The sequence below is a fragment of the Eublepharis macularius genome, chromosome 14, assembly GCF_028583425.1.
Source record: "Eublepharis macularius isolate TG4126 chromosome 14, MPM_Emac_v1.0, whole genome shotgun sequence".
Lineage (NCBI taxonomy): Eukaryota > Metazoa > Chordata > Lepidosauria > Squamata > Eublepharidae > Eublepharis > Eublepharis macularius.
The window spans coordinates 43938107-43961690 of NC_072803.1; the positions used below are offsets into that span (position 1 = coordinate 43938107).

Sequence of the window (23584 nt, forward strand, 5' to 3'; positions counted from 1 at the left end):
AAGCATTAAGGCTTTGGATGATGTTAGAGATGGTAGGAACTCAAAGAAACGGAACTCAAAAGAATATAGCCATCGGTGGTAAGCGGTCAGACCTGGTCAACACATGGGGGCTTCTCGTTTTCATGTGGGGGAGGGAAACCAGCCAATCACAGCAAGATGACACTTCTTAAGGGGAGGTGTTTTGTTTTTTAACCTCTTTGTGGGTGGGGAGGGTGTAACCAGGTCTGGCTGCACCAGCACATGGTGGGGGTGACCAAAAATGTATCCCACTGGTGCACGAAGCATGCGCGGGGGATACATTTCCTCCTCCTTTTCAGTTTCCTCAAATTTTTTTGCGCGCATGCATAGAAAAAAAAGAAAAGATAGCAAGAGAATGGGATGGGATGACTTTTTTGGGGTGCCTTTCCATGGCATCGCCGAAAATAGCCACGGCAAAACTGTGATTCCCCCAGGAAACAAAAAACCCCGTTATAGATATATATAGATATAGATATATTTGTTTTTTGTTTTTTTCTTGAACAAAGAAATCTTTCCACTTGCCTACCTTCTAGCAATGTACCAGATACTAGTGGTCTGAGGGATCCTCCTGTGAAAAAGTCTTACATTGTCAAACGGATCTCTTTAGCGTATTTCTGTTTATATAACCCACGGGGTGGCATGCTTGGCTGACAGCCCCAAAGATTCTTTTCCCCCAATGACCCAGGGCAGGATTTTTTCTAGAAAGTTGGCAAGTGAAAAATGGCAGTGACTAATGTGCTCTGGTGGACTTAACCCCTCCAGTGCTGCTGACTTGGCTGGGGGGGGAGGGGGGCATGGTAAGAGAAAGAAGGAGGGGAGGGGGAGAATAAGAAATGGCTTTTTTTGAACATTGCAGTAGTGTACAGCTCATGGTTTTCTTAACAGAGAGGCCTATGCCAGCTCATCTTTCTTCCTCACTTTCTTCTTCAATGGCCTGATTCCCCTCCTAAGGCCCATGGCTTTTGCTATTAAAAAAATCCCTTAGGAATGTGTCTGGGCCTAACAATTTTGCATCCGCTGTATAGTGAGCTTTAGCATGCGATATAATAAGTAAATTGTTCTTGACTAGCTTGGTTTGTGCAAAGCTGTCTGGGGACCTATCTGACAGGTATTCTTTTCTTTATTTCATATTTTTAAAAGAAAATGAACCAGGGACTCAGACCTGACATGCAATTATTGCCTAGAATCTCTGTGCTATAATCTGGATGGGGTGGCCCAGGTAGGGCTGATGTTTGTCAGCACACCGAGAAAGGCACTCTGCACATACTCAGAGGTACCCCAAAATCTGTACTGTTAGGATCAACATTTTTCATGACTGAGTCTTGGCACTGAAAACAGATCTGGAGCTAATCTCTGGCTAAAAAAGCTCTGCACAGGCCACACATAAGGCCATCCTAAATATTAGCTCTGTTCATCAGCTATGGTTCCTCAGGATCCCAAGGGATAGGCATAGGGATGTATTAATTATATGCAGCCGGTACCCCTTCTGTTGTCTCAATTCTGCAATTGTACATGCCCAGACTAAACAGCTACTGGTGTGTAACAAAAGCCAGCCCTTGGCTCAAAATTTGTTTTAAGCCCTTCTGCTTGTTGTAATCCTTTCTTCCACCAGCAGGCAGTGCTAAAAGTTTAGCACTTCATGGAGCAGCTGCCCTGGTTCCAGCACACTTCATTTTCTTAGAATCTAGGAAAACATGGAAACTATTAGGGTAGATTCATCTGGGTGCATAATGGGATGGCAGCTGCTATGCTCAAGGTCACTGGACTATTTTATTTTGCTAGATAATCAGAAGGGAAGCTGGAGCAAGGCAGGTTAGCCAAAGGTGTTCCTCCTGCCAAGGGTAGCCAAATACCAGATTTACAATGCAATGGCTTGCCAAAGGCCAGAAGCTTGAACTGGCCAAAAAAAAAAAAAAGCCACCTCTGGAAGAGCAGCAGTTGGCCAACTGCGTGGGGTGGAAATGGTGGAGGGAAGGTGGAGTCTAGCTAAGTGGGGCCTATCCTACTAGGACAGTGGATTCAAGGGCACACAACTCACCTTCCAAGTGCTGCATGGGGGGAGGGGTTGCATGCTAATGCTTAGTGGAGCATCAGGCTCCAGTTTGGCTGTTAGTGGTATGCCTGCAAGGAGGAGCTGGGGCTGGGCTGGGCTGGGGGCTGCGGGGAGTCTGTCCCTGTGCTATACCCACATAGCACTGTAGTCACTGGTTGGGTGAAGTGATGGGAAACACAAAAAACCGCACCTGTTTTGGAGGTTTTGCTCTAAAAACGGTCTGTCCTACCTGCAGGTTTTTCCGCCACACATTAACTGCTGCAAACGCCAGTTGCATCTGCTTCCTCCGGGCGTCTTTATGCCTTTTGTAAGCTATTTCTATGAATATTAAAAATATCCCGGCCACAATACCTCCAGCCACCAGCATGAATACACCTGAAAGAAGCAGGAAAGTTAACCCCCAGGAGAGAGGAAGACAGAGCACTGCAATAGCCCCCCCTCCCTCCCCATCTTCCTCTTGGCACAGCAAGGGTCAAAACAGATGTTGTGGCTTAAGTGCAAGTGGGGGCATGGGGCCAGTTCGAAAGCACTCGTTGCAGTTTACCTTTTATCTGTCCTGGTGCAAGCTCTGAAAAGGTTTTTTTTGGGGGGGGGCACAATTTAGTTATGAACCAGGGCAAAGCTGGCAGTAGATGGTGACTGTTGGCCAATAACAGTAACCTCACCAACACACTTCCTCATCCCAAATTCCTAGAGCAGTTTTTAACAACAGCAAGGCCTTCTATTGGACAAATACACACTTTGCACTAGGCCAGAACAAATTGGTTCCCAAACTTCAACTTATATCAGTGCTATCATTTGTTGTAAAGAGCAGTGTTACAGCACAATGTTTGATGGAGCCATTCATTTTTTAAAGACTCTGCAGATAGAAAATCAGCATGTTAGGGACAAGTTTCACTCGCTCTTTTTCTGTGTCCAGGTAATTTTTTTTATAATGTTGTGTTCACAAATGCAGGACTCCTCCCTCCCAGTATAAAGTGAATACTCCAGAAACAGTTTTAACACATGATGATTGGCTCCTAGGTTAAAATAACACATTTTGTGCATCTCTCCAGTAGCTAACAAAACAGTGTGATGTGACATGACATCATGATAATATTTCCTACCTTCCCCTAGTAGCAGTCAGTGAAATAGGACAGGAGATGGGGATATGTTCAACTACATATTACTGCAAAAACGGGGGGGGGGGGGAGATGGATTGGGAATGCTTGTGTGTCTACCCACCAGGTGTAGCTAGATGGGTTCCCATAAAGAGAAGGGTGTGGGACATGTGGAGGGAGTGAAAAGTTCTTTCACATCTTTCTGGTGCCCCATGGAAACACTCTCTTTGAAAGTGTAGGGAAGGCCAGACGGAGATGAGGGGATTAGAAGACAGGTGAGAATGGAACAAACCTGCCATATTCTCAAAGGTGAGTGTTGCTGGGGCATTGCTACGGGAATCGCACTCCTGATACCTCACCCAAGTCTTGTCAAGCTCTTCCATGAAGCCATTCTCGTGGAGGCTGGAGGCAGAAGAGAGCACAGGAGTCACTGGGGCAGGTTTCCCAGCAGAGGCAAGAACTGGCGAGGATGTGGAGAAGGGATGTGTTATTCAGTATTTGTATTACATCGCTTAGTCCAGGTTTCCGATACTTCTTGTAGCCAAGCAAAGCAAGGCACAATTATTATTTTAGGATTTAATATTCAAGGTATACTTCAGTTTTGCATCAAAAAAGTTTTACCTTTTAGAGTGTGGCAGAATAATTACCTGCCCTGAAAAGAGTGCTATCCCATGTGTAAGTCACTGGTCTGGGTGTACTTAGGCAGACAGGAAATGGGCAGTCTCCTCTAGTAATAAGTAATTCTGCTACATCTATTGGCTCTTTGTTGGCTCTTGGGCTTTTTAAAGCTAGAAATATAAAAGGAATTCCTCTGCCTTCCCCCCTCATAATGTACTGATTGCCCCATGCAAGGTAGAGAGCATTCAGCATTCCCACTGCAAGATGGTACAGACTTGAGGATGGCCAGGGAGACGTTCTGCTTCCAAGGGCTGTCCTTGCGCATCCCGATGCCAAAACCAGAGCGGAAGAAAAGCTCCCCTGTTGTCACCAGGTCACACTTCTGAGAGGCTTCAAATTCTAGCACTGCTGAATCCCAGATGAATGCATGGAGCTTGCTGCAAGAGAGGGCAACTGTCAAGCTAAACTGTCCAAGAGATAGCCTTACTGGGTCACAGCATTTGTCATTATTTGATTTTTAAAAATGCCCTACATGCAGGGCTTTTTTTCAGGGGGAACGCGGGGGAACGGAGTTCCGGAACCTCTTGAAAATGGTCACATGGCTGGTGGCCCCACCCCCTGATCTCCAGACAGAGGGGAGTTTAGATTGCCCTCCGCACCACTGGAGCGGCGCGGAGGGCAATCTAAACTCCCCTCTGTCTGGAGATCAGGGGGCGGGGCCACCAGCCATGTGACCATTTTCTCCAAGGGCAACCCACTGAGTTCCACCACCTCTTTCCCCAGAAAAAAAGCCCTGCCTACATGTTTCAATAAGTAAGCACCTTTCCCCTTGACACTGTGTGAAGTTGATGGAAAGTACTGCACTGTGCCTTATAGCTGGACTGTAATTTGCTGTATGTGGGGCTACCTTTGAAAGTATCTTGGAAATTTCATCTTGTGCAGAATGCACTAGCTGGCACTGGACAACATGCCCACACTATCTGATTTTACAACAGCTGCACACGTTGCGAAATTTGCTTTGGGGCTGAATTTAACGTTTAAAGACAAGCTTCTGACTCACATACTTAAAAGAAGTCAGTCTGTCTTTCTCTCACTTTCCCTGCTCAGCCACTTTACTCAGCCCAGTAATTGTTACTGGAGGTCCCCTCTTCTAGGAGGTTTGTTGTTCCATATGGAATATCTTACCATAGGAGGTGTATAAAGCAGCTTTTTTGATTAAGTTCTGAAATTTCTTCTGATTATGATCCTTTGCCATATTACTTTCAGGCAAACAAATTAGTGTATCTGGGGGCAAGTTTCAGTGTGATATTATTTTATTGTATTCTATTGTGGTGTCTAATGATCATTGGAAGCTGTTTCAAGAAACAGCTTGGTAATTAAAAAAAAAGTAGGTTCAGAAGAGACGAAAAAAAGTACCTTTAATAATATATAATTAATTTGTGGAACCTACCAACGCTGGATGGAGTGAGGGCTACTAGCGTAAATGACTTTAAAAAGAGTGTAGACTGTAGACAGATTCATAAAGGGGGATAGAATTTAGTGCAAGAGCATGTTCTTTGCATGGTATGTGCAGTTAAAGAATCTCAGTAGCATGTGTTGGGAAATATTCTTGGCTTGGGTCCCTATAGAGCTACTGGCAATCAGATTAGACAATAGTTAGCTGGAAGGACCAACAGTATTACAGCAGGTTCATATGCACACATGTGCACACACATACACACACATTGATGAGGATGGTCTTTGTAGCGCATGTGCAATATCATGTATAGAAGACCTTAGGTTCATCTCCAGTTAAAGGAAGCTGCAATTGTTTCTCTGTCTGGGTCTTGAGAGCCGCTGCCAGTGAGATGAGAGAATACTGATCTAGATGGGCCATTGGTATAAGGCAGCTTTATCTATTTATAGGTGAATGGCTGATTGATTTGGCTCTACTTGTTTCCCAAACTCCTAGCCCCTTTACTTACTTATCCCTGACAGCCTGGATAGCTTCTGCAGCGCTCTCATAATTGTGTTTCTCCATGTGGCGGTACATGGTGCTCAGCTCCACCTGACGGCGGAAGTAAATGTCCACCGAACTTTGCTTCACTGTAGCATATATGAATTTATCCGAGGGGTTTCTCAACTGGAAAACAATAAAATGGGATTTGAAATTTTGAGGGTTGTAATAAGGGAAGAAGCAAAAACTTAGTTAGTTTCTCCTGAACTCGATGCAGTTTTAGAATTGTGTTTTTCTTAATTTGAATTAACTTTTTAAATTTAAGTTTTAATTTAAAAACCCATAATTTCAAAATTAATTTGTTTTAAATGTTGCCACTTATGAATTCTGTTGCATTAGAATACAACATGAATACAAGGAGGGGAACAGAACTGATCCAAGTCCACACATTTTCCCTGTTACTCCTGTAATATAGAGCTTGCTGTTTCCTATGCAAAACAACTCCCAGGCCAGCTGAAATACAGAGCAGTGTGCTATTACCCTAGGATCATTGATGCCTGTGATTCGTTCTTCAGGTCTGTCCAACACCAGGAAGGCAGCCAGATTGGCAGTATATGAGGCCACAATAATCATGGCAAATCCAGCCCACACCATTCCGAGAATTCGAGCCGAGAAACTCCGGGGAGCTCCTGATAGGGAAAGGATAAGAGCGTCAGGAAGCACAGGACAGCCATCAGTAGCCTACATTGGGTCTATTTAAAACTTCTGACCAGGTCCACAGCTAGAAAACGTTGTAGGAGAATCGCTAAGGCAGGCCTTGACACATTGACTCTAAGAGCCAGCCTAAAAAATTAAGAGCCAGACTCATTTTTCAGCTGTCATGGGTTTTGTATTTTAATGACCAAATTTTATACTTATTGCTACCACAAAAACCTAACCCTTTAATATTCTTGGAAAGTTATTAAAATGATGACAAAAGTATTGCAGTGTATACATAAATATAGGGGAAATTCTGGTTGTCATCACCTCAACCAAAAGCTAACTTCCAACCTAATTTATCCCTAATTCTCATAATTCTGTTGCTTTAAAAAGCTCCATTTAATGGAATATTGGAACCAGAATAGAAAGAAACTGGTTAAGAAATAAATTCACCCGCCATCACTGGACAGTGTAAAACTCAGTTAACATATAAATAAGCAATGACAGGAACTTCATATACATTTATTTTTATGTTATACAACAAAACATTCTGATATGAAATGATAAATAAACTTCGGGTTGGATCCTGCTAGCTTTTTTACTTAATTCCAGCCAATTCCCCCTTCTTATCATAGTCCCCATTCCCCATGACTTTTGCTCATGCTGCTCCCATGATCTCAAACATAGCTGTTGGTGGTCAATGGGGATCCCTCCTCCCTTTTTCACCAAAAGAAAAACTGGTTAGATCCAGCCCTTCCTACTTCCACTGAGAACTGCTGAGAAACACGATAGTAAAAACACTGTAGAAAATACTAGATGTTGCAATGAAGTTTCTAGGTGCTGTGGCAACTTGGCACCTGGGACTTGCTGAGGTTCAAGCTAAGGGTACACTGATGTGTGTGTGTCTGTGTAGAATCATGTTAGTTCAAAACAACCCAAATACAGATAGTTTAATATATTCAAATTAAATTAGTTAATGGAGGAACGGCAGATGAATAATTTGTTAGTATCACTCCATGGACAAGATGGGGATGAATTCAGAGGGGGAGAATTTCATAAGCATGCCCCTATGCTTCAACATTTCATTGTGTAAAATGTCCATTGCCTAGCAGTAGCCCTTATCACAAACAATGGCTCTTGAATGCAAGACGCATTGCAACAACCCAATCAGTCTTGCCCCATTCCTTGGGTGGAGCATGCATGGAACTTGCAGCAGGGAACAAGTGCAGTGAACTGGCCTTCCCCATCTTGTCCGAAAGAGTTTTGCTCTAATTACCAGTTATCCATGAGACTGCAGGAGTGAGAGGAGGCACACTCTGGCCTCTGCCACTGGCCGAAGGACTAAGGAGAGGTTCCACCCTTTCTTCCCAGGATGAACACCAGGAAAGGAATATCAGTTCTGCCCCAACTGGATGTAAGTGCTGGCATGACTGGATTGGTCTCCTTTCTCCATGCTTTCACTGCATGCTTTGTCTTTTTTAGTTTGAAAACCTAATTGTGACCTGAGTTTCTTAAGCAAGCTGAGCCTCTTTGGGAGACTGTTGTCTGCAAAACAGGTTACAACTATCATCAATCAGTTCTCCTCACAGCTCTCATTCACACTCATTTTTGCTTACCTTCTCCAATGCCAGAGTTCAGGAGGACTCCCCAGGAGAACCACATAGCAGAAGAGAGTGTCAGGGCATCCTCTTCTTCTTCCTCACTGTTCACTTTAAACCGGCCAAATGGGCTGCAAAAGAGAGACAGAATCAGTTGACATATTCTTGTTCTTAGCTCCTTGCTGGAGTCCACTGTTATCAGGACTCTACATGCATCCTGTGACTCGGCAAGCATAAAATCTTGCACAGGATGCGAACTATCCATCTGAAGAATCTCAATTTTTTGCAGAAATTATAGTACTTATATGTTTGAAGCTTGGTTTGAAAGCATGCTTCTGAAATTTCAGTAGCCAAAGATGAGCTCAGTAAGGTAAACTAGGCGGATGACAATCCCCCATACAGCTCCCTACAATTGCTCATAATTAGCAGAAGTAAAATGCATTATGCAAAGATATGCAACAGCACATAATTCACATAGAATTCTTGTTACAGAACTTGGTTTGTTGTGGTGCATAAAAACAAAGATTCTGTAACACCTTAAAGATTAACAGGTTTATTGTATCATAAGCTTTCACAAACCAGAGCCCAGTTCATCAGATGCAAGTTGGATCTTGCTTATGAAAATGTATGCTGCGATACATTTACTTGTCTTTAAGGTGTCACAGAGAGTGGGGTGGATCCAACCATCCTCTAGAATAAGGAGCCTGCCTCCAGTTTAAGTGTCTCTTCCTCCAATGGAAGAGCCAGGTAATTTGGAGGAAGTCTCTTTAGATGAGAGGAAGACTTCAGACTTGAGCTAAAAGGTAAGGTTAGGTATAAATATTTCAATTAGTCAAATCTACTTTGCCCAACGGTGTGATAGGTTAGGGATAGGACCCATCCCACTGTATTATTTTGGCTGCAGCAGACTAACAAAGGACCCCACTATAAAACATATTTTACATTATAAGCTTAGTTATTTTGAAGTATATGGTACTAATAATGTGGTAAAATGCTGAATGGTGAACTCCATTACATCCCTGAAAAGTAGGCCACTGTTCTGTCCAATCCACAGATAAGGGAGAAAAACTGATGCTGCGACATTTGTCATGTACCCAAAGCTACATAACAAGTCTTAGTTAACAGGACACTGAAGTGTGATTTCATGGATCCAACCTCACAACACTGGCTGCTTTTAAAACTCTTCTTCCTCCCTCTTTCCCATCCAAGATCTGCTTATTTCCCTGCCCCCTTATCTAGATACTCTAATGTACAACTTCCCTTGTGCACACCTCGGAACAATGCAAAGCTTTCCTTGCTCCAGTGCCATTTCTTTCACTGAGGCTTGTGCAAGGGAACCACTCAGTAGACTATGCCCTAGATCAAATAGTGTTGGTGTGTGTGTGTGCAGAATGGATGCCTGCTCCAGACATTTATGAAACTACTCAGTGTCTCCAGCTGCAGGAACTATTTGTGGCTGCTGTCCATACCCCATCCATATACTATAAGGGATGGTTACCTGAACCTGTCGAGGAGATACAACATCACAGCTACCACATGCACCGAGAGCCCCACCAAAAGCCACAAAGTGCTCTGGAATGGTTGCATGAATGAGTCCAAGGTGCTGCGGGGAATTTCCTGGAACACAGCAGCAGAGACAGGAATAACAGTCAGAAGGTGGGAGGAAGTCTGGGTTCAAATACACATGAAGTGTTCTCTGTGGCAGAGCTTTGTAAGATTGGGGGGGGGGGTTCTCCCCCAAATGTATGCACATTTATGTGAATATATGCAAAATGTCATGCCAGATTTAGTCCTGATACCAACCAAGAGAACTGAAGTTAAAAGACTACTGGGAACAAAGTTCACACCAAGGTTTGTGGGTATCCATCAGGGTAGACTGGCCAGGGACAAGCCAAGTGGCCTTTACAATGTTGGCAGTGTTTGACGTGCTGCTCATCTCTCACCAAGCCAGTAGTGATGATAAGTGAGCCTATGCCAGCAGTTACCACCTTTGGTCAGGCTGAGATCTGAGCTGAGTGGTCCAGCAATACAGCTTAGCTTGTTCCTAGCTGCCAGCAGCCCTCCTGAGCAGCTCTCCACTGGGAACTTTTCTGGTTTCAAATAGCCCATCTGTCCTTGGTGTATGACAGCAGAATCTAGGACTCAAACCAGGGACCTCTTCACATGACCATCACCAAAGTAGAGGCTCCTTGTTGGAACTCTTTTTCTTAATGTCCATATTTTCCCTTCAGGTTGGCAATTGGGGTAGAGGAGAGAAAGCATCACTTTCAAAGGGGGCAGTTTGAGGGTAAACAGTTGTCAGCCCTTGTCCTGGGCCCTTCTGTGTAGAGCTCCAGCCTAGAACTAGCACCTGCTGCTCACAGCCTGGTACTGATGGTTTTTCACTAGGTGTGTAAGCATGTTACCTTTTTGACCAAGATGGTGAGTCCCTGGTATTTGAAAGGCTTGGAGAATTCAATGTATTGTGCTCGCTCATTGTTGATAGTCAGCGGGGCCACAATCATGTCAGCTTGGCCACTCAGAAGCTCCCCCATCATCCCATTCCACTCTTTCTTGTTGCTGTTGTTCACCTGCAGGGGCATCCCAAGTGCTATTGTAAGTATCTGATCTGCATACAAGTTCACTCTGAAATTTGGAGAAATCTTCCATCTGCAGATGTAGCAATTGTACCCACTCCTTTCCATTTTCCCTCCTGTTGGGAGTCTTAGGGGCTGAGAGTGAAACCTAGTTGAATGAGACAATCTATGCTCAGACCTTTAGAGCCCTCTTCAGGCTCCACGAAGTCTAGATGGGCCAAGATTGATAAAAATGCTAGGAGCCTGGACTTCAGATTTTGCTCTGTCAATAGAGTGGAACCTTTTGCTTTCTGCACTTTTAGGCTCCCAGCTCTTTCTACTCAGGTCATTGACCCCCCCTCCTCCCCTAGTTGGAGAGTACCTTCTCTGTGTCTGGAGTTCCCTGTAGCCCTGAAACTTCTTTCCACTTACTGGAAGAGACATCAGAAACTGCTATTTGACTCCTAGCAATTTCAGAAGCTACCAACCTTGCACGTTTTGGCTGTGCTTGCTTTTAACAGAGAGGAAGATGATATTTCAGTTATCCACACGTACCCTCTCTTGCGTTCCAAATTTACCATCGCCTACAAGGTGAACTTCGTAGGTGAAATTCATTGTCTTAGCAAGCTTGATCAGTAAGTCGATACAGAAGCCATAGCAACACAGCATGACACTGGGGCGTCCTATGGAAGAACAACAAAACAGATTCATAGAACAATCCCTCAAAGGCAGCCATTCAGATACCACCAGCATTCTCCACCACCATGTCTCAAATGCAAAATCCAATTCAGAGGCAGCTATCTAATTTGGGTTGAAATCCTAGATCTGAGGCAAAGGGAAAATTTGAGCTGTTGCAGAATTTGTTTTGTTTAACATGGATGATGTGCCTGCATTTTAATTTGAGCAGTGGATCATGGAATTTGTAGTCTTTGTTGAGTTTAATCCAAATGTTGTGCCTGTACTTTTAATAACAACAACTGCTCTTTTAGACAGATTAGTAGTACCCCATTCGGAGCTGTGAACAAAGTCAATGTTATTATTATCCCCATAATATAGCTTGGGAGCTGGGGCTGAGAGTTACCCAAGGCTGCCTGCTAAGCTCATGGCAGTAGTGGGATTCAAACTAGCAAAGTGCTGCTTCACAACCCAACCATTTAACCACTATGCAACAGCCCTCAAGAAAGGCTGTTCATATAATTTGTAGCCCTAAAAATGACGATACATTCTTATGCCTGCATTATGGGAAACTATCCAGCAGCATATCACTGATAGTTATCCACGTGCCTATTTCCTTCTCCCTTCACTTTGCTGCCAGCAAGAGGATGGTTCTGCTTCATGCCAGTGAACAGTACTGTGACTGAGTAAGTTTACATAATCTCTACCATGCCCTAGTTTTATCACTTACTTCAGGAAGAGCATGTGAGATCACAACATTTGGTTTTTCTTGACACAGTTTGTTACCTTGGCAAATAAATGTAAGTGGTTCTTTTTAAAGCATATACAATCGCACCTGTGGTTCCCTGAATGTGTTATAGGTCTAAAAATGCTTGCATACAATGTGATACAACCGTTACTCACTCTTTTGTTCTCTGGGACAGCTATGTTTGAGTGATTTTATATGAGTGATCATAAAGATAAGACAGCTTCCTGGTAACCTTTGTTTAAAAGTTTAAATAAGAGCTGATTTAGAGGTCATACACAGGACACAACGCCAGCTTGAATGGAGGTGCTCAGTGCTTTGAACTGGCAGTGGCCGTGCTTGGATACAAAACCTCATAGGCTGAACTTGTATCCTTGTTGCTTTGTCCAAAGAGGTGAGAACCTTAATCTGTGCTTCAGTAGAAGGTTACTTTGCTACCTGCCCTTTCTGTGACAGTCTGGTTCATTTATCCTAGAGATGAAAAACATTTCCTCTCTGAGGGCCAAGCTACAAGTGACGCCTGACACAGGTTGGACGCTTGTCAGCTTCCCTCAGGTTTTGATGGGAAATGTAGGCATCCTGGTCTTGCAGCTTGGCTCTCCAACTGCTATCCAATGGACTTTTCAACTGTCACTTGTCCAACATTCCGCCAAGCTGCCTACATTTCCCATCAAAACTTGAGGGAAGCGGACAAGTGTCCAACCTGTGCCTTTTGTCACTTGTCGTTTGGCCCTATGATTCTCTTTCAAAATTCTCCAGTGCAAAATTTACAGAATATTTTATTTCTGCAGTCAATAAAGAAAGATGTTTGATTTCAGTTGATATGTGAACATATGAAGCTGCTATAATGAGTCAGACCATTGCCCCATCTGGCTTAAGTATAGTCAACTATTATGAGCAGCAGCATGTCAAGCAAAGAAGGGCCTTTCCTCACCATCTGCTATCCGCTCAGACTTCTTTAACAGGAGATAGTAAAAACTGAAACTAGGAGCTTCTGAATACAAAGCACATGCTTTGCTCATAACAACAACAACAATTCCTCTTATGTACTACTCTTCTAGACAGATTAGTGCCCCACTCACAGTGGTGAACAAAGTCGGAGTTATTATTGCTCCACAATACAGCTGGGACTGAGAGGAGTGGCTTACCTAAGGCCACCTACTGAGTACATGGCAGTAGAGAGAGTCAAACCAGCAGAGTGCAGATTAACAACCCAACCACTTTAACTACTATGCTACAGCAACTCTATTGATGCCCCTCCTCTGTATAGTCTGCTTTATTGATCCATTCATTTAGGGTTAAGTCATATGTTTTAAAGTCCATGTGGACTTTCAACAGATGTGTTCTTGGAGCTCCCTGCTGGCACATGGGCCTGATTTGAATGGGACTGCAGTGTGTGAGGGGAAAGGGCTTAAGCATTCCTTTGTACACTATTTTCCTGGCCTGAAATAGCCCTAGGAAATGGCCTGCTGGGTATTAATGGTTGCCTAAGTGGAGAAAAGTCTGGAGATGCAAAACTGGGACAATTCATTTCAATTGTTTTAGCCATTATTTGCTGTTGGCCAATATTTATTTTTGTATATACAGTCTATTCTGCTGTCAATGCAAAGAATTACCTGGCATAGTCTCATTTGGCCCAGTGCAGAGGACCTGTTGCACTAGCCCCCCAGTACTGTTGAGCAGTGCTTTGCACTTTCCATCTGCCAGTGTTGGTTTCACATAGACAAAGGGCTCTTGGTGGATTGTGACAATCTGGAAGAAGAGGAACCAGAAAGCTGGTTTGCCTTGAAGTGCTTCCTTTCAGAAAAAGTGCATTCAAATATTTTTAATAACTTCCGGTTTCTTCACATAGTATGTAGTCAGCCTGTGGAACTCACTGCCATAAAATACAGTAATGGTCATTAGAAAAGATGTCATTAAAAGGGGACTAGACAACTTCATGAGTTAATCAACAGCTAATTTCAATGGCTAAACAAAACCTCCATAGTCAGAGGCAATCTAACTTTGGATACCAATTGCTGGGGGGAGTAATGCAGGAAGGTTGTTTTCTTCATGCCCTGCTTGTGGGTTTTCCTGGAGCATCTGGTTGGGAAACAAGGTGTAGCACTAGATGGATCCAATAGGGCACTTCTTATGTTCTTAAACTTTGAATCTAATCTACAAAGGGATTACATATTCTGTCCCTGGTATCTGCCTCAGGGGCAGCAGTGAGAAGGGAGTTGAATGTATTCCTATTTATCAGTGCCTGCCTGAGATTTCTGGTACATGTCTCTGGTGAATCTGTTTTGCCTTTGTGGAAGATTTCAAGGGATACCTTGTTTAAAAAGTTTCTCGTGAGAATTTCAGGAATCTTTGGCACAATTCACACAGAACGGCAATCCGTATTTGCTGTCATGGGAACAAACCTTTTATAGTACAATATTAGGCATTTCCAAGCATACTTTTGACTAGAAGAGCAAACATTATCTAACACTACCTCATTACTGTGAGCTTTACCTTTAATTTTGTAGACATTTCATAGCCCTGTGGTGTCTCAGTTTCTCCTCCAGGCCAGATGATCTTGCGGTCATTGGGCAGGAACTGTGGAAGCACAGTACTGGGAATTATAATCTCCCTCTTGGCTGACCCAGATGGGTGGGCAGGGCACAAAATGCAGCAGACTAATGCAGATAAATCTGTGACAGTCAGTCTACCAACTTTGGCCCATGGTCTAGTATCTAGAGGGCTTACAATTTTAAAATCCTGGAAGTCCCTAAACCTTAAGGCAAGGAAGGATTGGTGAAAGCATGTGATGCAATCTTTAAAAACTAGCGCACCAATTAGCAGGTTTCCTGCCATTAGGATTTAAATACTTTACTCCCCCACCCCCCCGCCCTCGCCAGCTAGCAGAAGCAGAATAAATTACGGAAAATAGACCTATGTTTTACAGGATTTATACAGAAATTGTAGGGCTTCTTTAAATCTATGTGCACAGTTTTTCCCCTTTCATATAGCCACAGAGCTAATTATTGCCATCTTCAAAAATGCTGCACATTTACCTTCCAATGTGAAATCAGGCAAGGAATGCCTACAATCACCTCCCTTCCTTGGCTAAAAGCACAGAATTATAGACACCCTCTCAACAGGAGATGTGAAAAGACATTCCCATTGGTGCTCATACTTAAGAGTGAAAAAAATTAACCCTTCACCTTTCCCACACCTCCTCCGGGGACATACGTACGTGGCTACCATTGTATACTCCAACTTGCACCAGTTTATTGTTCTGTAGGTTCATGACACTGTAATTGGCATATTTCCGGTCTCCATCTTCATTGAACTCCACCCGGCCAGTCACACCCTCTGCATACTTGGTCTGCATCAGCACTCTAGAGAAAAGACCATTGTTTGGATATCAGAACAGATCATAAAGTAAAAGGCTCTGGGTGTGTGTGTGTGTGCATGTGTGCATCCTGTTCAGCATTCAGCAAAGTTCAATGTTCATTTTTTAAAAATGGTAAATTGTCAATATTGGTGGCCTGAAGGCAGGTGGTTAGTACCACAAGTGGTTATGAAAAAAGTATGTTGTCAGACAAGCAGATTATGCATGTTGTCAAGTAAGCAGATGAACAGCTTGGTTTGTGGTTGAGTGACAATTTGCTCTGACTGTGGAGTCAGGCCAGAGTCAGGGAATATTATCCTATTAGCTCTTTGTGTCACTGGATCTCTGATGGAGTGGAAACCTGGCAAATTGTAGTGCTGGAGGTGCTGCAATGCTGCTGAATTCTATCCTGCTGCAGCTGTCTCTGCTTGCAAGTTGCAAGCTACTACAGTGGTTCAGGGAGTAAGACAACTGAGCCCTGGTTCAAGGATGCTGGCATGTAAAGACAGGTTTCTAGTCCTGAGGGCTATAGAGGTATGCTTCAAAGTGTACGGATAGTGCCTGAAGGAATGGAGGGAGGGCCAGGGGCAGCGGGGTTGACTGCCTCAAATGATGAGAAAGTGGCAACCTTGGTTAGCTCCTTTCCCACCCAACGGTTAAGGGAAGTAAAATTAATTAAGCAATATAAAGAGGTGTGACAGTACCACATGTTCAGGCCTCATAATTTAGGTTGCTGGCATTGGCTATTATTATTAAAAGAGGGCTGCAGTCAAAATCTGGACTAATTATATATCAAATTAAAAGGTGAATTTCATCTTGGCTCATATACAGCCTCTGGTGCCTCTGCTCTCTATATCTATTCTCTCTCCCAGTTTGCCTTTCTCTCTTACTGGATCCTCCCGCTGACCTTCTGATCTCTTTCAAGCATCCTTTCCTGTAAGCTTCTGCTTTAGGGTTCCCAGATCCCTATACTCTCCTGGCGGGAGTTGAGGGGGGGACACAGGACTTATCCGGTCTCCCAGGGCAAACTGGGAAGCCTATTCTGCTTCCCTTGACCATCTGACTCCTCAGTCTCTCCACTGTCTACCACTTCCTTCTTATAGGCCTTTCTGCTTGCCCTGCCCCTTTCACACATCACAGCAGTTCAGCCAATAGCAGCCAGATTCTCTTCCTGATTAGCCTCTGTAGAATGGCACTGTCTCTTTTGATAGTTGAGTCCCTGCCAGGCCTGAGGAAAGCAGAGCCAGCAAAGCAGCTACCTCTTGAACAGAGGTCCCGTCTTCCAGATGTTGGTATTTCCCACGCAGCCTCTTGGTGGATCTGTAATGTTCTCTTTCTCAAACAAGTCATGCACGGCCTGGGCCACCACAGCCACTGCATCTCTGATGTGTGCAGACTCATTCTTCCCATTCATGAGCTGCAAACCAATTAACCCTAGAACAAGGAGGACACACTATAAGCATTGCCTGACTGGATCAGGCCAAGGTTCAGCATTTTGTTTCCAACTATATCTCAGTCAGATGCCACAAGAAGTTCAGAAGCAAAGCGTATTATCAATCCTATGTTATACTCAGAGATATATCGCTCCTGAATATGGTTGTTCTATTTAACTATCATGGCTAATGGCCAAGGGTAGATCTCTCCTCCATTAATTTTTCTATTTTTTAAAAAATCTGAGACTACTGAGTTTGCGCTACACCTGTAGCAATGAAGTGGAATTAGACATGGCATAAAGAAGTACTTCTAGCAGGGTAAACTTCTGGATTTTATGTGCTATGAGGAGAAAAATCTCCTTCTGTTACCGTTCCCTCCACACTGAGCATAGTGCAGCTCAGATTTGTCTGTACTACCACAAAGCCCCGTATGCATGCAAGTCCTCCATCTGTATTTCCAGGAGACCTAGGAGAGAGAGGGGGGTGGGGTAGATGGAAAATGGTAGTACCGCATATCAAAAAAGCAACAAGTAAGAGACTAATTATGACACTTGAGGGTCCCAAAAAACCAATAAGAACAAGATGCACTGTACCTTCTGGTGCATGACGCAGAGCATTGCCTGAGATCTCCCTTTCCCCTACCAACCACACATAGCCTGGGCCAGTCATGTTTTCTTTGGCTGCCGATGTGTACACAGTTGTAGCATCATCCTCACTGAAAAAGAACAGAAGAATACACTAGAAGGATGATTCTTACTCCTCCATGGATGTTCACCGTGGAGGAACTCTCTGCCAGAGGCCTACCACCTGGAGGAAGATGTCGGCCATAAGACCAGGAAATGCATTTCCTACAGGTGGCGGACGGATTGGTATCGTAAACTGAAGGAAACTCCAGACTGCAATATCAGGAAAAGGTGGCTGGGGGAAAGGCTGCTCTTGAAACTCAAGCGTCAGGGCTTGAAGACTCGTGCAAATCAACGACTCTGGTACACTTTATGATTGATTTTTGCAAGGGCCAGATTGCATGCTTCTTCGAAATCCATGGCATTCTCTGTGTCCTGTTGTCTGGATCTGGTTCAATTCACAATGTAGGAGTTTAGCGTAAGAGACATCCTGTTCCAGCAATAACCCACTGGGGTGGAAAGCAGTAATGAAGCAATATCGGGAAAGAAGTGCCCTGCTTCCACAAAAGGATGCTTGTCCACTTACAGAATTTAACAAGTACAAAAGCAGGTCCAAGAAGATTACAGTGTCAGTTCAACAGTGAGGAAGGCAATGATGTGTGGAGAGGAGGGGGAGACAAGGGTGGTGATGGATAAATCCAAGCTAAAACTTAAGTTTGGTTTCAGTTGGGTGTTAGGATTAAGGGGTGAAGATAGAGGTCTCACAACGAAAGTAGAGTTTTAGAAGGGATTTGAAAGAGAGAGGGTACCATTAACAGTTTAGGGATGGAGGAGTACCAGGCAAAAGGAGCAGCAAGTGACTAGGAACACAAAACTGGTAAAGGGGTAAAATTGGAGGAGGGACCGTCACAGGCGGGGCTGTAGCAAAGTTGTGATTTTAAAATACCTGGTCAGTGGGCCGGAGCCAGGGTAAATTCTCAATGGTCAGAGGAACAACCTAGTCAGTTCAAATGCCTAAGGGAGGCAGCCCAGCAGATCAGGAAGTGTGGTCAATTTTTTTAAAAAGACACATTTTAACCCATCCTCCCTAGCTCAGTTCAGCAAAATACCTGCTAAAGACCCTGAGAAACAAAATACCAAGTGAACTGGTAAGTAGACATAGGCATGAATTGAAATACGAAGCAAATTTAGTCATGAAACAGGCCGTTTCATGTGTCACGAAATAACGTTTTGTGGGTCCGCGGTTATCACGAAATTATCACGAAATTCATGACTTTTTGCCCTGTTTCGTTAGCTTTGTGAACGACTCGTAATTGCAGACAGGCTGGCGCCAGTCCATTGATTCCCCAGGCAACAATAGGCCCAGACCTTTTGTTGCCATTGGAAACCCCAATCATAGCCCATTTACCTTTGATTGGCAGCTCTCCTAGCCATTTGGAGATCTTCCATTCTGCCGTATACAGCCAGGAGCTGGGGGGTCAATCCCCTAGGCAACCAAGGAGGTGGGCCTTCTGTAACCATGGACACACCAATCTCACCCCTCCAAACCCTGTTAGGCAGGTCTGTTGGCCAACCACAGACCCCTTGTTCAGATTTATGTCAGCATTTTGCTGGAATTGGAGTGGGAGAGTGTGTAGAAGGATTTGGGATTGTGCTTTTGGCTGCTGCTGCATTAAAGAGACTGAAAGAAGCCTCTTATTGCTGTGGGAAGGTCTTTGGGTGAGGGTGCCTTTTTTCCTCCACCCCACCCCACCCCTCACTCTGTCTTCCCAGCCCAGCTCCACCATGGCCAGTCCGTCCTCCTCTGATCCAGCACCTCCCGGTCCCTGTTTCAGTCATGAACTCTGGCAGCACTTCCCTTCCCACCCTTCCCGATCAACGTATTGTAAACTGGGAGGGTGGTTGGAGGAGAGCCTGCTGAAGTCTCCCTGCGAGTTTGGCATCTCTGGGTATGAAGGGTGCCATTGAAATGCCCTAGGTTCTGACGAATCACGAAACTAACAAATCGTTTCGGCAAATGTGTGAAGTTTCATGATTCGCGATTTGTGGATCGTGATGAAACTCTCGGGCTTTTTCCATTTTGTGCCCATGTCTACTGGTAAGACACCTAATGATTGTCAACTCTAAGCTCTCGTGAATTTGCATAGTAAAATCCAAATGTGCAATCTGTGTAAATGATTTGACAATATTAGCTATCCTTGAGGCTTCAAATTCAGGGTTAACAGAAAAACAATACAAAAAAAGAAAGCAAAACTACTACAGGGGCCACTACATGTGTTATAGTCCCCTTGCCTGAATTTAAAAGGAGAGATATAAGAGGAAATGGGCAGGCAGCATTCTGCTCTGCTGCTCACTAGGAAATCAACTTGATTCTTTCTTTCCTACTTCATTTATACTCTACTTTTGTCCCCAATAGGGACTCAAAGTGGTTTACAACATTCTCCCCTTCTTTATTTTATCCTCACAACAACCCTGTGAGGTAGGTTAGGCTGAGTGTTTGCAATCAGCCCAAGGTCACCCAGCAAGCTTCCATGGTCAAGTGGGGAACCAAAACCTCCCAGATCTTAGACTGACACTCTTACCACTACACCACACTGGTTCTCTCCTGTGGTCTGTACAATGAGTGCAAAACAGATTTGCCAGTTTCCAAGTAGGGCCTTGAGATCTCCCAGAATTACAGCTGATCTCCAGATGGCAGAGATCAGTTCTCCATACATGGAGAAAATGGCTGTGTATGGCATTATAACCCTTCTGAGGTCGCTCCCATCTCCAAAACCAGATCTTCCCAGGTTCCACCCTCAACTCTCCAAGAATTTACCAACCTGGAGCTGGCAATCCTAGTACAAAGGCACTGAAATAACTGACAAACAAGTTGATAACTATTTTTAAAAATTATGTTAAAACTATAGAATTGTACCATGAATGTGAGCATTTGTAGCATCTTAATATAATGGCATCAGAACAGACTGGCAAATCTAAAACTACCCCCCACCTGCTGCCCTTAGAATGTTAAAATTAGAATTTAAAGTGAATTGAATTGGGGCTAAATGTCATTCCAGCTCTGGTAGAAATCTTTCTTTGCTCTTTCAAAATGCCAGGCACTGTGGGCCTTGAACTTGTGGACCACGGCAGCAAAACCAGCAAGGTGTTGTGTATAGATTTTTGTATTCAAATTGTGAAGACCTGGGCTCAAACCAAGATGCCAGTATCAAAGACCAGATGCCCCCTCCTGGGATTCAGGTGACCTTAGACATAGACAGCCAGTTTTATACTACTACCAAAGTTTCCAGACCTGTTGAATCTCTTAACAACTTGTAGCTGATGCAAGTGATCAGCTATCCCTCTGTTCCAGCCTGCTTCAAATGCTGCAGGTTTTTAAAGAGCTGGGTCCAGGACCCAACCTGGATTTCCCACAGCCACACAGCAGCTGTGGGGAATGGCTGTTAAAAAATAACAGCCATTAAAAAGTAGCCTTGGAATGCTACTGTGGGGGGGGGCAAGGGCTCCCCCTCCCCTCTCAAGCCATTTTCCTGTGGTTTCCTCCCCTGTTTTTACTGCTCCATATGCACAGAATATTCCACGTGGAGCAGCAAAAAGAGAGACACCTTCTACTTGCTCTTTTGGAAAATAGCTTGAGAGGGGAGGGTGGAGCCCTTCCTCCCCCACAGTGGCACTCTGAGGCCATTTGGGCTCCCCCTTATTTTTAATAGCCATTCCCTACAACTGCTGTGCGGCTGCGGGGGGCCTGAGTTGGGTCTGGGGAACCTGGACCCAACTCTTTAAAAACCTGCATGTCTATAGAGAACCTATGACCGAGTCAAATGGGGGCACTTTTCATGAACATTTGACCACAGCTAAAAGAATCTGCTCTTCTGGTGGCTTATTTTTTTCAAGAGCTGCCAAAATGAATCATTCAGAGCAATTATAATGTTAAGGGCTGTGGCTGGGTGCTGCAATATATGATCCAGGAAGTGTAGCCTAGTTTGCTGTCAGCAAGGCATTTTTTCTGGGAAAAGAGGTGGTGGAACTCAGTGGGTTGCCCTTGGAGACAATGGTCACATGGCTGGTGGCCCTGCCCCCCCCCCCATCTCCAGACAGAGAGGAGTTTAGATTGCCCTCCACGCTGTGGCATGGAGGGCAATCTAAACTTCCCTCTGCCTGGAGATCGGGGGGCAGGGCCACCAGCCATGTGACCATTTTCAAGAGGTTCTGGAACTCCATTCCACTGCGTTCCTGCTGAAAAAAGCCCTGGCTGTCAGTAACATGATTACCAAATCTGACTGATTTATGTAGTATCAAGATATTACCCCACTAGTTATGAGATCCTACCTTGGTTAGAGATTGTCTATGCATTAATTCCAACAGAAGATGCAGTAATAAGAAGCAAAACAAGGCAAATACATGAGCATTGGTGCCGGGAAACAACAGCAATGAATAAGAAACAAAAACATGGACATTTGTGTACTGGGCTGGAAGCTGAGGGAGGTATTTTGACACACACACCCCTCAAACAGCAGTGTTTTCAGCCCAAAAATAAAAAGCAAACACTTCAGACCAGAGCATCTGACAGTTTACCTCGCAGAGAGGATAATAACTCGGGCCTCCAGTTCCTTAGCTTCCAGCAGCAGCGAAGTCACGTTTTTTGTTCCAGGTTCAAACTGAAGCACTTTCTCAGCCTGTAAATGGTGTGAGCAAAGCAGGTTAGATTGATAGACAACCACCTCTGAGTGAGAGCCATGCTTTCTAGGAAAGAGAATTAATCAAACTCTTTCAAAGCACTGCTGGGTATGGAAAGGAAGGGTAGCTAAGTCGTTTTCATTTCTTTTCTCTTTTTTTCTTTCTTTTATTTTTTTTCTTTTAGGGGTTCTTTTCTCCCCTTTTATTTATTTTTTTCTCTAGATCTGTTTTTTTTTCTTAATTTTTTTTTTTGCACTGTGCATGCAAACTGAAGTCACTCAAGACCCAAAAGAGAGGCGTGCATTTGTATAGGAAAGAGAAAAAAGGCATATATAGAGATATATACTTATTCATTTTGCAATGCAATTGAAAACTCAAACCAGTGTTGTTTTTCAAAAAATAAAAAAACACGGGAACTTAAAAATAAAAATAAAGGTCACAAGGTTTGCCTCTGGGAGGGAGGGGAATATCAACGTGAGCATCTCACACCAAGGAGCTGTTTCTTTTCAACTGGGAGGGGGGAAGGAAGGGCAGGGAAAGCAGGATGGGATTGGTTCAATTGTTCAAGAAAGAAAAAAAAACTTGCAAGTTAATTATTGCTTCACATGCATGTCTCCAAAAGAAATATTTCCAGGGTCGGCTTGCTACATTTCCATTCTCAAGATCAAACCAAACTTATATCCCAACATAAAAGAGCGTGCTACCAAAAACATGGAGCTTGCTTGCTTGCTTGATATATATATATATATTTGATTTTCTTTTTTTTTTTTAACTTTTTTTGGTGCCTGTGGCTATTTGTCATTTTGCTAGTTAGGTTGGTGGGCGGCGTGCATTGTCCATGCAAATATACCTTGGGTCCTCGCTTGTTGTCATAGGATAGTTGTTCGAGGTTTTCATAGTTCCTTTTTTTACTCTGATGAACAATGTGCACAGAAAAAATATGTAGACACAGAAGAATATTATAAACAGTTGAAAAAAATGACGTGTAGTAAAGCAATCCAAAATCCAACTCCTCCTCCACTGCTTGTGGAAAGGGGGACTCAATAACACTGGAGCACGCAAAGCCCATGACTGGTGGTGAGGGCGAGCTTTCCATGATGTCGCTGGACTAGGACGGAGCCATTTTGATAATGGTCAGCAACTGGCAGCCCTGGGGCTGAATCCAGAAGGAGCCATCTAATCAGTCTCTCATTTGCTGACTCGCTTGTTATTGCCCTGCTGTTCATCTAAAAGCTATTGAGCAATATGCAACTGTTCACCAACTGGTACATTACCACCATGTAACCACTTGGTCAGTCAATTGCCTGAACTGGCCTGGTAAGTGCTGAGAAAAATTTCATCCCTCTCCTATCTCTGATCAAAATTAATGGAAGCGATGTGCAATGCTCTTCTCCACCTGGCAGGCTGCAACTTGCTCACTCAAGTGGTGATAAGTTACCACTTGGAAAAGAACTGTCTGTTTTCTGTTTCGGAGAGAGAACAGGATAAAGGAATGT

The 23584-nt window shown here is 44.0% G+C and overlaps 1 protein-coding gene across 4 annotated transcripts in view; it reads right to left on the reverse strand.

The window, feature by feature from the left end:
• Nucleotides 1-23584, reverse strand: part of GRIN1 (glutamate ionotropic receptor NMDA type subunit 1) — a 53270-nt gene that overhangs the window by 12452 nt on the left and 17234 nt on the right. For 2 of the 4 annotated variants that reach the window (XM_054997772.1, XM_054997770.1), the window contains exons 4-19: nt 22939-23001; nt 21987-22087; nt 17382-17503; nt 16615-16789; nt 15218-15362; nt 14494-14577; nt 13614-13749; nt 11133-11260; nt 10428-10592; nt 9521-9639; nt 8041-8153; nt 6266-6414; nt 5754-5911; nt 4065-4226; nt 3464-3573; nt 2301-2446 (exon numbers count right to left, since the gene is read on the reverse strand). In XM_054997772.1, the coding sequence (XP_054853747.1) occupies nt 2301-2446; nt 3464-3573; nt 4065-4226; nt 5754-5911; nt 6266-6414; nt 8041-8153; nt 9521-9639; nt 10428-10592; nt 11133-11260; nt 13614-13749; nt 14494-14577; nt 15218-15362; nt 16615-16789; nt 17382-17503; nt 21987-22087; nt 22939-23001 (2076 nt within the window). The remainder of the gene's footprint in view (nt 1-2300; nt 2447-3463; nt 3574-4064; nt 4227-5753; nt 5912-6265; nt 6415-8040; nt 8154-9520; nt 9640-10427; nt 10593-11132; nt 11261-13613; nt 13750-14493; nt 14578-15217; nt 15363-16614; nt 16790-17381; nt 17504-21986; nt 22088-22938; nt 23002-23584) is intronic. The other 2 variants (XM_054997774.1, XM_054997771.1) reach the window with 1 other exon arrangement.